The 15,137-nt window shown below is 45.2% G+C and overlaps 1 protein-coding gene and 1 long non-coding RNA gene across 8 annotated transcripts in view; both read right to left on the reverse strand.

Annotated features, from left to right (window-relative positions):
* AKAP9 (A-kinase anchoring protein 9) overlaps positions 1 to 8,990 on the reverse strand; it is a 179,971-nt gene extending 170,981 nt beyond the window's left edge. For 4 of the 7 annotated variants that reach the window (XM_075922394.1, XM_075922393.1, XM_075922390.1 and 1 more), the window contains exon 1: positions 8,767 to 8,989. In XM_075922394.1, the coding sequence (XP_075778509.1) occupies positions 8,767 to 8,814 (48 nt within the window). In that variant the 5' untranslated portion in view covers positions 8,815 to 8,989. Of the gene's footprint in view, positions 1 to 8,766 lie in introns of all 7 variants that reach the window. The other 3 variants (XM_075922392.1, XM_075922389.1, XM_075922388.1) reach the window with 1 other exon arrangement.
* Positions 180 to 8,723, reverse strand: LOC142827346 (uncharacterized). Its single transcript, XR_012902052.1, has 3 exons — positions 3,647 to 8,723; positions 3,516 to 3,551; positions 180 to 3,421 (listed from the first exon to the last, which is right to left on the reverse strand). It is a non-coding gene; the product is annotated as an uncharacterized LOC142827346 (long non-coding RNA).
* Positions 8,991 to 15,137: the final 6,147 nt, after the last annotated feature.

The raw sequence follows: 15,137 nt of genomic DNA on the forward strand, positions 1-15,137 counted from the left end.
CCGAAATGGCGCTTTCGAAAAAACGGCAGTCTAGACGCGGATCTGTCGAAAATAAGCCATTTTTCTACAGATCCTGTATTCCGCAAAGTTTATAGGATGTCGAAAAATGGTTTATTTTCGACAGATCCGTGTCTAGACTGCCATTTTTTCAAAAAAGCTCCATTAAAAAAAGTGGTGGCCATGTTTATGCTAATGAAATGCAGGATATTTAAACCCCTGCTTCATTAGCAATTTCGACGTGCCTAATCTACATCTCTGTAGAAAGAGAGGTGCAGTCTAGACACAGCCAGAAAGAGGCAGCAAGGGGGAGGGAGCAGAAGGTGGGGAGAGTCAGATTAAAAGCCAGTACCCCCCTGCAGCAACTCCATGGGGGGCAGTAAGAAATGACACGTGCAGGGATTGAAACAGTCCTGTTCGCATGGTCCCGAATGCTGCTCTTCTCCTTTGAAATGTACAAGAGCTGCAGGCAGAAAGCACAGAGGAGAACACGCACCAGTGTCGACTGCTTCGTTTCCCAGTGGCATGAGTTCCCGCTCCCTCTCTCTTTGAAACGAACAAGAGCCATCACACACGGCTCTTGTACATTTCAAAGGGAGAGGTACAGCAGGCTAGCAAGTACCCTCCTTATCAACTAATTGATTAGTCGATGTGATTTCCATTGACTATTCGATTAACTGATTGACATTTAATATCCCTAGTTATCACCTGACTAGCAGTTGGGGCTTTAAGGAAAACACAAATATCACAAGAGTCATAAAACTGAGCTAGCAATACTGTAAATGATGCAGTTTGAAGTGCTGTACACACAAAACTGTAAATTACATCATCTTTGTAATAATTATTTTCTCTCAAATCCTTTTGAAGATCCACCATTACTTCTTTCAAATATTTTTTTATGGCTAGATAGCTCATGCCTCTTGTTCCACTGCTGTGGTTTGATTTATTTTGTTTAAATTACAGAGTAATTATTTTTTGTAATCTTAGGTAGACCTCAAGATCCAGCTATGTGTTTTTAACAGCTGGGAGATCATCATCATAGGTCTAAGAAAACTACTGAAACAACAAATGAAGAGGAAGAAATATATAATTTTGGTCTTACAAGAAAGAAAGCTGTTTGGAGATTTTCAAGTAAGTTTGTGTATATTTCAGGCCCTTAAACAGTTCCAGGAAAGATGAAGCATCATCAGATCACCCATGTACTATTTTTTCCCCCCATCATATGAAGGAGAAGCAGGAAACATTTGCCCAATTCCTCTACCCCACTAGAATACTCTAAAATGCTAAACAAGGATTTCTGGGGAACATTAAAGACTAACGAATTTATTTGGGCATAAGCTTTTTAGAACATTCTATATAGAACTCCCTGCCTCTGTTAATTTCCACTTCAATTCATCTGATTAAGTGGGTTTTACCTGCATAAACCTTATGCCCAAATACATTTGTTAGTTTTTCGAAGTGTCACAGGACTCCCTGTTGTTTTTGCAAATAAAGACGAACTAGGCTATCCCTTTGAGGCTAAACTGTTAGTTGAAAACTTTTAGAAAACATGGTTTATGAATCTTCAGGTAACAGTGTTCATTCACTTTGCGCCACAATGGGACCAACTCATTACATGAGTCTCCCCCATGCTGCAGCAACTACTTACTCTTGTGACAATATTCATTTATTCTGTTTCCTTGAAATCCTGAGTCCTCACTCTCCCACTTCTACAGCAGCACAACTATGACTCAGCTGAAAACACTTATTGATGAAAACTTCTGATTATTTTCTAACAGTAGGAGTGTTTAGGATAATTTTTGCATCATGGTCTCCAAGTGCTGATGCTCTAGGCCCTAGACCTCACTTCCAAGCCCCTTCTCATTCCTTTTCCCTTCCACCCACCACCGCTTGCACCCAGCACAAGCCTGCAGACTCCCTTTCTGTGCAGGTTAGGAGCCAGCAGCACCCTACCCATGCCCCCTCAACCCATTTAATGTTTAACCAGTTAACTAATTAAATGGGATTTTACATCCCTTGTAAGATGGCAATAGGGGAGGAGGGCGAAGGAAAATAATTAAGAGAGAAGGAGGATTCCAGTGAGTGGAACTACAGGACTTCAGTACAATTGCAACTTCTCTTGGACATCAAATAATGTGTGGAAGCCACCTGAAAGAGCGTGCTGAAGTATCAAGTAAAGTTAGTTTTTCATTTTGGAAACATTTGTATACCATTATATGGAAACAATTTTTTATTAAGGAGGAAACACTAAAGCTTTAATTTAAAAAAAATGCATAAAGGCTTAACACAGAAGTTCCAGGTTTTTTTAAATTTAATTTTTTAATAGCATAGATGTTGAGGCAGAAATTTCGTGGATCATTTTCCTGCTCATCTCAGGAAGCTGGCACTTCATCTTGACAGATACCATATTTGCACATCGTGTGTCAAACCTGTACACACAATCAATTCTAAATGCCAAAATGCATAACTTTCATGTTGTCCCTTTTTAAAAGAATATTAGCTTTTTGCTGCTAGTTTCATTTCATTACTTCTCTTCCTTCTTTGCTCCTCTCCACTCTCAGCTCTGCTGTACCCTTTCTCCCCCTCCCCCCATGTATTAAAAATATTATCCCCACAAAGGAGCAGCCAATCATTGCACATTGGCAGTTCTCACACCCCCTCGGTCAAAATCAATTTTTACCCACACACATTCATAAATCAACACACTATACTCAACCCATAACTCAATTCTCCATATCTTCCCACTTATTTAGATTAGGGATGAACAAGAAAGGATGGACAGGCAGGCGCCATTTGAGAAAGAAGAGAATGAACAAAGAACAGGAATTCTGATGGATCAGAGTAAGGAAACAATTCCGTGGCACAAGAGAAGGGAGCCCAGGAGCTATCTAGATGTTCAAAAGAAAGGAAGCAGGAATAGGTTCTTTCAAGGAAGTGTCTCTCTTCCAGCCTTTATTCTTTTCCTCCAATGCTTCCTCAAACACCTTCTCTTCTGGGCCCCAGTCACCTGTCAATGATCCTTCTGAACAGTTTGCTTTTCTGTCCTGTTGAACCCACACTTACGCACTCCCTCCTCCTCCTTACTCCAATACATCATCAGGAGTCTCCCTTTTAGTTTCTCAGAAAAACCCCTCCACACATGTCAAATGTATTGGTAACCCATAGTAAATTTCTCATCCTAGCTATGAAGACCTGACCACTTTGTCATCTCCATGCCTTTTCTTTCTTTTTGTTTTGAAGTGTGAAATGAGAGAGAAAAAACACGATGTTTACCATAAGCAATGCCTTTTGTTATATGAGAAATTGTATGTTAAAAAAATGACTTGAGATGCACATTTACTAAGAAGAATTATACAAAAAAATTCTTATCAATGTTTTGTTCGAGTTACTGGAAGCAGCCGGAAACAAAATGAACAATCTGCACCTGAAAGCAAAACAAGATGTTAGTAAGATCAGCTCTTAAATTAAACCTAAAATTTAGCTTAAAAAAAAAAAAAAAAAAAAAAAAAAAGACTCACCACACGCTTAATAAATTGCAGGAAGTTTCAGTTACCCTAAAGAAAAAATAAAGTAGTATTTGTTAATTATGAAAGTCTACCTCTAAACAATTTGTTTCAAGCTAAGTTCTTTTTTATAGATAAACACTTACCTGATGAATTGTGGAATTGAATCTTTCCACACTTCTGTCAAATCAGTTTTTTTAAGGAACTGGAACAACCTGTAACTTTGTTCTAAGAAATCAGAATTTCCCAACACAGTAAGTTCAGATAGCTGAAGTAAAATTTATCTTGTGCATCACCAATCTGTAGAGACACAAAACTACATGGTCCCACAGTACCAAGCAATATCATTGTACATGTTTGGATACGTTTACTCCACTACAAAATTTAAAATTCTGCAAATTTTGTTAATAAATAAAATGTAGAGGCTGCAGCATGGTAGTGGGGAGCACAGAGCACTGACTACACAGAGGCAGAACACTCTGTGCCCTCCCTTCCCACAGAATGGACACAATGGTAACTTTGCACTTGCCCTTCAGATAGCAAGGACCAGGAGTGTCCCAGAAACACCCTGCTCTCCTTGCCAAGCACACTAGATGCAGGCAGGCAGGCAGACTCAGACCAACATGATTGAAGAATGGAGGGGCTTAGTGTAGGAAAATCCAGATGTGGAATGATGGGATTCTATCTAGGACAATATGGGTGCAAGAGACTTGGGGGGCTTTCTAGGTGTGAGGGAGTGCTAGATAAACAAGAGCTTGTTTTGTGGGGTAAGACATCTTGGTGCAGACACAATGGGATGTTGCAGGGAGGTCCAGGTGAAGGTGGCTGGGGCTCAACAATGGGGTGTGGGTGTAGAGAGCACAGAAAGGGGGTCCAGGCTCTGGCTTGGTGGGATGTGAGTCCCAATGCTGGCTTAGTGGGGTTCAGTGGGATGGAAGTCAGTCTAGAGCAGGTGGTGTGGGGGCAGGGAGGGCCTTATTGCAGTGGAAGTCTGGGTGTAGGGACAGAGTACAGATACAGGGAGGAGGGAGAATCTGAGTGCAAGGGGGCTCCAGATGCAGAGGGCAAAGCTAGTTGGGTTGTAGGTTCTGGGAGGAAGGTTACCGGGAGAGGAACTGGTGCAGATTGCCCCACCACGCCACACTGAGTATGAGATGGGTCCAGATGCACATGGGTTATGTGGCTGGAGGTCATCTCCCTATACAGTAATCTCTCCCTTCACAGCTAAGGATCGAAAGGGTCAAGAAGCATCAGGGTGTGGAACACTTTCCTCTTCAGAAAGATGAATGCTGGAATTTTTTTCCCCAGTTGGAAAGATTAGAATCAGAGAGGTAGAAATTAGGGATGTTAACTATCGGTTAATTGAATAGTTAATTAACCTTATGAAATTCTTATCGGTTAGTCAACTATTCTATAGTTCCCGGGGGTTGGGCTGGCAGCCAGTGTGCTCTGGTCCCACTCCCAGGGAGGCTTCTGCCACTCTGCACTGCTACCTCTGTATCAGAGGCAGCAGCACAGGATGCCAGGCGGAAGCTGGTCCACAAGGGGAGCTGGCTGCCTGTCGCTCTGTGCTGCTGCCTGGTGAGCCAGAACTGAGTCAGGCTGCCCGCCCACTCAGCTCCCAATACACTTCAAATGCAGAGCTGCAGCAGGGGTAGATCCTGGGCTCATCGCAAGCCAGTACTGAGCTGGGTTGCTAGACCAGCCTGCTAAAAAATTTACTGGTGCAGGGTGGGGGAGCGAAATGTGTGTAGTCTATAGCATTAACCTATAAGCTTGTGTTTATCAGTTAATTGACTACACTATTACATCCCTAGTGCAAATGACAATAATTATCCTTGGTGACCCAGTCTACCCATTGATCCTGTGACTCATGATGCCATATATGGGCAGCCTAGACCACAGTAAAGAGCAGTTCAATTACAGGCTGAGCAAGTGTAGAATGGTGGTTGAATGTGGTTTTGGGCATTTAAAGGAAAGGTATGGGAGTCTGACTATATTAGATCTCAGCAAATGCAACATTCCCTTTGTGGTGGCAGTCTCCATAACATTTGTGCGAGCAAGAGGGAAAGTTATCTGGTGTGAGGGTTGAAGCAGAATGCCTAGCCAGAGATTTTGAACAGCCAGACACAAGGGCGGTAAGGAGAGCACAGAGGGGGGCAGTGCAAATCAGAGAGGCTTTGAAAAAGTTTTATGAATGGACAGTTTTAAGACTCATGCATGTTGCTCTCAACAAGATGCCGCTGCATTCAGTGTATTTACAGGAAAACAGCCCCTGCAATACAAGCAATGAAGAGACTTGTTCATAAACTACACACTTTTATTCAGGGAACACAGAAAAGAATGAAAAAGAGTCCCTGGTGGAACCCTGTGTCTGGACAGCCTTTTGCTTTGTGATGCCCTGGAGGTTGAGTGTGAGGCTTCCCTTGAATTTCCCTCACCTCTTCGTGTCCTAGAGCCCCTGGGGGAGCAGGCTTCAGAACTGGGAGGGAAAAGGAGGGAAAGTTGGTCTTGAAGAGATGGGGCAGGAGAGCCTGTCCATGTACGCATCTTGGAAAGCCTAGATGCAGTCCATTACAGATGTCAGGGAGGACAAGCAGTCTTCTGGTGCTTCAGTTATAGTTCCCTGCATGCTCTCCTTTCCTGACACTCCACTCGCATCTCCTCCAGTAACATATTTCCCCACTCTTTGTGCTGGCAATGCCAGACAATTTACTGCTGGCTTGGTGTGTAAAGGTGCCCACCGTGTAGTATTGAATAAGGCAGGCCTCCCCAGAAACCTTGTGAGAAGGATCAAAGAGTACTTCTATGAGAGTTTCATGGAGATTTGCAAGGAGGATTCCATTGTGCTGTCTCCAAGACACATTAACAAGCTGTTCCGGGCTCTGTTCCAGGCTCTTGCATTGCGTGGCGCACTCTATGCCTACACATCACACTCAACTGCATGAATCTACTTGTAGGAAGGAAAAAATTGTGAACTCACCAGAAGTGCCTTTCCTGGGATCAGTACCCAACTGAGGCACCATGAGAGGAAGGGATTGTCTCCAAGGTTATAAAAAGTTCTTGGCTATTGCCACTTGCCTGCTGACCCTCCTCCTCCACAATGCCACCCTGATTAGTGTCTTGGGAGGATTCCACAGTCTGGCTTGGGAAGCTAGACTTATGATCAAATGCAACAGCTTGTAGAAGTGGCATGTTTACAGCAATGCTCCAGACTATCCATTTGCCTCCTTTGTCTTTTTGGTAGGATTGCTTCAACTCCTTTATTTTCACACGACACTGCTGGGCATCCCTGGTGTATACTTTCTCCTCATTGGACTTTGTGATCCTCACATATATATCTGCATTTCGTTTACTGGTTTACAGCTTCATGAGAACAGATTCCTCTTCCTACATGCTGATGAGGTCCAAGATCTCCTTCACACTTCATGCTGGTGCTCGTCTGAGCCCCTGGGAATAGGAGCTCCTGGAACTAGAACTCATGGAAGTCATGGCCAGGTATACTGCCTGCTCTGAGATGTGCTCGCCATGCTGTCCACACAGGAAATAAATTCAAAGTTTCCTGGGGATTCTCCTGTTCACCTGGAAAGCAGTCTAGCCACAAGTTCTGGCCAGTGTGGTCACAGTGAGGCACTGTGGGATGTCTACCAGAAGCCAAGAACATTGATTTTTGCAACTCTGTGTCTACTGTACCGTAAAGTTGATCGTGCAAGGTTGAATTTAGCGTTATTCCTCATGAAAAGCAGGAGTATCAAAATAGACTTTAGCATCCCTTAAAGTTGATGGAATGGGCTTGGTAGTATGAACTCACTGTTTAAAAAAAAATCAGCCTTATGCAGCTAAATTCGACCTAAATGCCCAGTGTAAGCCAGTTCTGAGAGGTAGTTTCATTATTGTAAGATAAAGAGTTTTACAGAACTTCACACTCACAGAAGCATCTATGAAACTTTAGACATTTATCACTTAAAGTAGTTGTGTGTTCAGAGCATTTAAACAGTGTAATTCACCTACAGTACTGAAGGCTGATGAGCAAATATATAGCAAAAAGGTTACTATACAATTACACTGCAACCTTCATGTCTGAAGACAGTCATAAGTAACAAGAAAAGCAACTAAAAATCCTCTAACACACCTCAGCACTTAGTTTACAACTATTTATATAGCTACAGCATGTAAAATTCAGAGGAATGTTTAAGGGATGTAAGATATCAAGTCTTTAAGTAAGCACCTACAGAAGGGCTCCTTTAGTTTTCACCCATAGAGGACTAGAAGGTGGTGTAGGTTACATTAACCCTTCAAGTGAAGTCAAGGAAAGGACAGAACTAAACAAAGCCACAGGAAACAATCAAAGGGAGAAGAAAGGAGAGGCAGAGAAAAGATACTTCCCCCGCCCGGCAAGGGGATGGGCATCCAGAGGTGATGAAAGGGTGAAAGATAAGAGGCCCCATCCTGCCCTAAGCCTCTCTTGAACCCCCAACCCTCACTCTTGCATTGCCTTCTCTCACTCCTTCCTGCACGACCTCCCGCCACATCCCCAAGGCTCTGCCCTGAGTCCTGCACATTCTACACCACCATCTGATTATGGGAACAATTTGGGAAATAAGCATTAGACACACTGCATTGTAATGTTATTTTCTAGTATTAGACACAACATGATGTTCTTAAAATGAAAAAAAGTTATTTCCATGAATTTGTACATTGCTTTAAAATCCCAAGTAGCAAATTGTGCATCAGGTTAACTGTATGTTGTAAACTTCGTTTCCCTCATCCCCAAATACCTTTTTGGGGAACTGAAGAAGTATTTCACCCCGACCACTGAAGCTATACAGATTCACAAACGACACCAACACACGTACAGAGTTTCACTCGGGAGAAATACCATTGGCTTTCAATGTGTAACTGCTGGCACTTGTGGCACTTGCAAGACATGCGCTGTCCACTCACAGCTGTCACAAGCCAATCACACAGGGAGAGTAAAAGAGAACCTGCTCTGGAGCCCACTGCTATCAAACATAGCCCAGCCCCCGCAAATACCCCCAGGCTGCCCGCGCGCTCGTTAGCAGGGAAACACACTAGATACAGGTGGGAATAAAACTGGTGAAAGAGTCACCCCTGCTCCTCGGGGTGTGCTCCCTCCAGGCTACTTGGGAGACTGGCTTCGCCCAGGGGCCCCTCCCCTCCCCCACAGCTCCGTCCCGCCCCTCAGCGCCCCTACTCCCCACCGCGCCCCTCTCCCTCCCCCGGCCGCCACAGCCCCCGCGCCTACCTTGGCTTTCCCGGCCTCCAGTTTCTTCCGCCGCTCCTCGTCCTCCATGGCCCCTGCGCAGAGAACAGAGCGTCACCGGCCCGCCCCGCTACAGCGCCAGGAGCCTCCGTGGCGGACCCACCGGCGCCGCCATCTTCAGCTCCACGTAACCACGCGCGGCCGGGGAAAGTGACGTCCGCGTCGCCGCCGCCGCCTCCCCGCCCAGCCCCGCTGCTCCTGGCAGGTGCGGCCGAGAGCCCCGCCCCCCTTCGGGCCGCCCTGATAACGGGAGCCGTGGCAGGACAGGGGGGCGTGACGCTCCTGACCGCCCCCTTCGAGACTCCTGCCCTCCCAGGGACCCCCCATGCCCCGCCCCCCATCTGCAGGCATCCACCCCCGAGACGCCTGCCCCCTCCCCAGGCACTGACAGGCCGGGACCCCGACCCTCGCGCCCACTGACGGGGGCCGATCTCCCCCCTCTCCTCTAAGAGACACGGACACCTTCCCCTCCCCACTCACTCGCCTGGGAGAGGAATGCGAACCCGCTCCCTATGACACACTGCCCTTCCCCCAACACACTGGCGCTGGGGGATGCCTATTGTCATTTTAAAAATGTAAAGTACATTTTTTATTCGGACTAAGTGTTTGCAAACTGAATGCTGCTACAGTATTTATTTTTGCAATATTGTTTTTCCAAATGTTACCTTTAAAAAGAGGAACGTTTCCTTGTTACCTATTCCTGAAGTTGATTCAATGATGGGAACATGTTACATTGCAAATTGTCTATCCCCCCCGCCCGCCTTCTATATGCCATGTGCGGTGTTTGTCCCGGAAATCCTAACAATCAAGTCGGCAAGGTATTTGTGCATTATGTACCATGCAAAGGTGATGCCTATATTTGTAAGAGTAGGCTCCATGTCTGCTGTTCATATCATGTATATTTCATGCATCAGCCGTTTTAATAGGTTTTGTTTGGTAAAGAATCACTAGGGGGCTGTTCTGTTGGCTCCTATGCTCACCAACCCCCTCTCTCTGGGAGTAGGCAGCCCTGACTCCCTCTGCCACAGTTGGCTTCCCAGTTGTGTGAGCCTCAGCTGGCCTGGGGGCAGAAAGGAGGCAGCCTGTGTGAGCCGGGCTGGCTCTTGGTTTGGAGACCAGGCTCAGCATGGGGTGGTGCTGACCACGGGGTGGGGGACCGGTTGCTTTTGGCTGAGGGAGGGGGAAGGGAAACACATGTGTGCAGATCTGGAAAGCTAGATCCTGCGTGGAGACTCTGGTCTTCCCTCCCCCCCATGCTGCAGGAAGCCAGTGCTGGTGCTCCAGTCTTGCAGGGGGCTGAGCTGGTGAGTGAGGGGGCTGGGTGGAGGGGTAGAAGCAAGGAAGCCACCAGCAGGGTGAGCGGGGAGCTTGCCACATCCTGCCGCTGTGGACCATGTTGTCCACAGGACTCCTTCCGCTTCAGCTCTGCCTACCCCCTGCCCCCAGCCTGTTGACGCTGACATGATCATGTCATGTTGTTGTACCATAGGACATTATATATATATAAATAAAGAGAGATGATTTTATTGGTTATGGTAATGAAACATTAGGGCACATCAGTACCTGGTCACTCAAGATTAAGCAGTATGCTGTGATTAGTTAATACAGGTTGTACCCTCCTGGTCTTGCACCTCCAGGACCTGACTGGTCACAAACCAGGGAATTTACCAGATGAGAGAGGTCAATGCCAGCCTTTCTACCCAGGCCCGGCCAAAGAATTTGCTGATCCTAAGGTGGCATGCAGTGGTTGGCTGTGCTGCGCAACAGGGCAGCTGCCAGCCAGGGCAGCAAGCAAGCGTCCGGACACTGGGTAACATGAGGCCCTGAAGGTGCCCCACTTCCAGCACAATCCCATTGGCTGGTTTCTGGCCAAAAACCAACCAATGGGAACTGCTTGTTGGAATATTGGGCAGCCAAGAAGAACCACGACCCCTCTCCGCTGCTCTGTTATTCATGAAGCACATGGCCAAGCAAGCAGGCAGGCTGGTTGGGAAATGTTTTAAGCTCTGCAAGCAGGCAGGCTGGTTTGCGTGCTGCCTGGTAAGTCTTCTGGCCACAGCACAAGACGCGGATCGGTCGACAAGGGAAGCCTTTGTTGACTGCTGCCATATGCCTCGTGAAACGTGGTTTACAGGAGCAGTCAACAAAGGCTTCCCATTGTCGACCGATCCGCGTCTTGACTCGCACGCTGTATCGACAATCAGTTGAGCCAGCACAACACGGTGGCCATTTTTATTTTAATGAACCCAGGGATATTTAAATCCCCACTTAATTGACTATATCGGGTAGACTATTTTACATGCCTCTGTCGGCAGAGGCATGTAATCTAGACGTACCCTAATAGTAGACATTTTTTTTTAATCAACCATGCAAACAAAGTTTCACTGACTTCTGTGGGAACTGCATTGAAGTAAAAATGGATTTATTGTTCATAGTACTCCTCCTTATTGCACAGGTGTCTGGAGTGATTGTTTACAGCATAGTTAAACATGCAGAACTGAAATATTTAATATTTTTAAAAGGGATCAGCAAGATATAAGTGGAATGCCTTGTTGAAAGAGGTTTTAGCTATTACTTTGAATCAATATAAGAGTTTCATGTGTGCTGTATTCTTAAATAGTTCCCTTACAATTTAAGAATCAATAAAATCTTTTTCGTTGATAGGAACATCAGTACACTCTGCATCCTCTCTTTGTACTCTTAAGCAATAGACTCTAATTAGATGCTACTGCATACAATAGAGAATTTCCTGAAGTGATAATTGATACTCAGAGACAGAGACAATACACAGCAGTTGCTTTTGAAGATGTAGTTGTGCAAATCAGTTGCATTATTTGATTTTATAGGATATGTTCTGAGAAAACTACTGAAGCCAATAACATTCTTGTAAATAATATAGAAATCAGACATTGTCTGGGATATGATTAAATAAAAAAGCCGTTCTGAATGACATTGTTTATAGAAATAGTTTGACACATATGTGTATGAGAGAGAGAGAGAGACATCTTGTCCATGTTTTTTTTTCCTCTACAGAAAAATATGTATATTTTAGGAATAAGATTTGTTTGGTAAATGTGATTTTCAATTCTAAAATAAATTATAGAATGATTTCTCCTGCAAAAATAATTCCTTAAGTACTGAATATGTGTTTTGATAAATTAAATTAAAATATAGAAAATAGTGTTCTTCCTCATGCAGTAAAATAGGAGCAGTTTCAACATTAGATATTTTTAAACATCCTGTTTGGTGATAAATTCTATCCTACTGCCAATTCTGGGTACTGAACATTCTTTTAAAATTATATATTTTATTTACAATTCAGAAATGTAAACAAGCTTTTATGAAAACACATGTACAAATACAAGTTGATAAGGTAGGAGTGGGCAATAATTTTTGACGGGGGGCCACTCCACGATTTTGGAAAGTGGCCAAGGGATGCACTCTTCCATGATATTAATGAAGGAGATGCGGGGTGTGGGATGGAGGTTAGGTGCAGAGGGGAGCTTGGGGTAAGGAATTGGGTGCAGGAGGGAGACTGGAGTTTGGGAGGGACTTTGCGTGAAGGAGGCGGTTGTGACCTAGGGCGGGGACTGGAGTGCAGAGGTTTGGGATGTGACCTAGGGCAGAAGGGACAAAAAACAGGACTACGTAGCACTTTAAAGACTAACAAGATGGTTTATTTAAAGACTAACAAGATGGACCCACGAAAGCTCATCACCTAATAAACCATCTTGTTAGACTTTAAAGTGCTACATAGTCCTGTTTTTGTTTCAGCTAGACCAGACTAACACGGCTACATTTCTATTAGGTTAGAAGGGGATTGTGATCTGGGACAGGAGATTGGGGTGCCAGATCTGGGAGGAGGTATAGGTGCAAGAGGGGGACAGAGGGTTTGGGTATGTTGAGTGGGGAAGTAGGGAGGGACAGGGGTGCAAGAGGCAGGCTGTGGCCAGAGGACTTACCAGCCAGCACGCAAACCAGCCTGCTTGCTTACAGAGCTTAAAACATTTCCCAACCAGCCTGCCTGCTTCCCTGGCCATGTGATTCATGAATAACAGAGCAACGGAGAGGGGGTGTGGTTCTTCTTGGCTGCCTGTTATTCCAACAAGCAGCTCCCATTGGTTGGTTGTTGGCCAGAAACCAGCAAATGGGATTGTGCTGGGAGCGAGGTGGCTCCTGGACCTTCCCTCTTCCCTTCTAGTTTTAAAACAGAGACAAAATCCGGCAGCCTTGTTTCTGCAAGGCGCATGGGCCTGTGGGGCAAGCAGGAGAGCCTGCCTGGGGGTCCCTGCTGCCTCCACAGGCTGGATCCGGTGGCTTGGTGGGCCAGATCTGAACCAGGGGTTGTATTTTGACCAGGCCTGTTATAGATACTCAAATTCACATTACATACACACTGAATTATGTCCTGACGTTTAGCCAATAAGGAAAGGAATCGCAAATGTCTTCATAATATCCTTTCTTAGCAGCTGATGTATGGAACAAAGAAATATAAATTTTCTGAACTTTAATCTGTGGAAAAGATATGTTATGGCTGTTGGAGGCAAAGGAGGAGCAAGGGGAGAGTTAAAATGGTGGTTGTTCTTTCTCACCTATAAACGTTATTTGGTTCCCTAAACTGTTCGAGTGTTGTCTGTTAACTCCCCATCCCTTCCCTGAGTGAGTGCAGAAGAATGTCTGAGGTAAACAGCAGGAGTAAACAGCAATGCAACAGGGAGTGCACACGGCCCCAAGAGGCCCAGACTCAGAGGCTGCATGTGGCTGATCCTTGAAGGAGAGAGGGACAGAGACAGAGACAGAGACACAGTGGTTGTGGACCATCAAGTGGAGCCTCCCAGAACGCCCTCTGCTCGGATTGCCTGGCCAGCGGACCAGCTTAGGAGTCAACTTGGGAAGATCAAAGAATATGAACTGCCTTCTGCTTGCCTTATCATCCTGCCTGGGTCTGTAAGTGTGATTGAATGTATGAGTGAGATTCCCCTCCCCTCCCAGTTTTAGTTGAATAAAAAATCCTTTACACTCCCATGTGGTGACCCCATCTCCTTAGTGTTTAAAGCAGTTGCAATCCACATCCCCTTGCAACAATGGCAGCTAATAAATGAGATAAAACAAATTAAGGATGCCAATGTTAAAGTCAATTAAATATTATTTTATACAGGTCGAGTCTGTAAAAGATGGGCATAGTCTGTATACACATCTCAATGATCATTAAATTTAGAGCATTACAAGTTTTCATAAGAGAGTTTACTTGGCATTTTTAATAGCACAACATCATAGTAGATAATTAGTTTATTCATCTGCTTATTCTTTGGAGTTCAAACTTCCCAGTCTCTCCTGTGAGGAGAGACCTAGACCCTGATTGTCACAAGGGGACAATGGAGTAAAAAACTAAATCAAGAAAATATTGAAGTAAAGATACAATCAGAAAAAAGTTTGTGAACAGAGGCTGTTAACAGGGACTTTGGAGAGGGAGTTCTCCAGATAAAGGAGGAAGCTAATACAGGACCCTTGAGGGAAGTGGCTGTCTGTAGTGTGTGTTTGGGGTTTTCTTGCTGTGTGCTGAGCTTGTGTTTGGCTGTTCAGGGTTGGTTTTTTTTTTCTAGCCGCCTCCTCCTCCATGGAGTGTGTGCTGTGGCTAGCAGATGGGTGGCTGGCAGAGCCGTGCCAGGTGCAGGGTCTGCTAGCTGGGTGCTGGCAGGCTTGCACCTGGCACGGGCATTGTAGCCAGCCCGTGCCCCTTTAAGGGGTCCGGGGCCGGGAGGGGGGCAATAGTTTTCCTGGTGTTGGCGAGAGTGGCCACTAGGGAAAGCTGGGGAGGGCTAGCCTCCCACTAGTTTGAATTAAGGGGCTACACACCCCTTAATTCGAACTAGTAAGTTCGAACTAGGCTTAGTCCTCGTAGAATGAGGTTTACCTAGTTCGAACTAAGCACTCCGCTAGTTCGAATTAAGTTCGAACTAGCGGAGCGCTAGTGTAGTGCCTATCAAAGTTAAGTCGAACTAACGTCCGTTAGTTCGAATTAACTTTGTAGTGTAGACATACCCTTAGAAGATATTTAAAAGCCCCTAAAGTCCTATCATTCACCCATTAAGTCACTTAATAAGAGCTCACAGGTCTAATTTTCTTCTGGCATACCAGTTTCACACCTGCATTACGTCAGTGGTTTCAGTTGATTAACTCCTATTGCTACCAGTGTGAGATGAAAATTAGACCCACAAACTGTACGCACTCTGGCAATGACAATTGGACATTTTTTTTAAAGGAATAACCTATAATTCTACATTTTCTCCAAACTTTGGAAGCCAATGCTAACAGTGGGGTATGGAGTTGTAGGAGAGCATTTAATTAAATTA

The sequence above is a fragment of the Pelodiscus sinensis genome, chromosome 2 (assembly GCF_049634645.1).
Source record: "Pelodiscus sinensis isolate JC-2024 chromosome 2, ASM4963464v1, whole genome shotgun sequence".
In the NCBI taxonomy this organism is placed as follows: Eukaryota; Metazoa; Chordata; order Testudines; family Trionychidae; genus Pelodiscus; species Pelodiscus sinensis.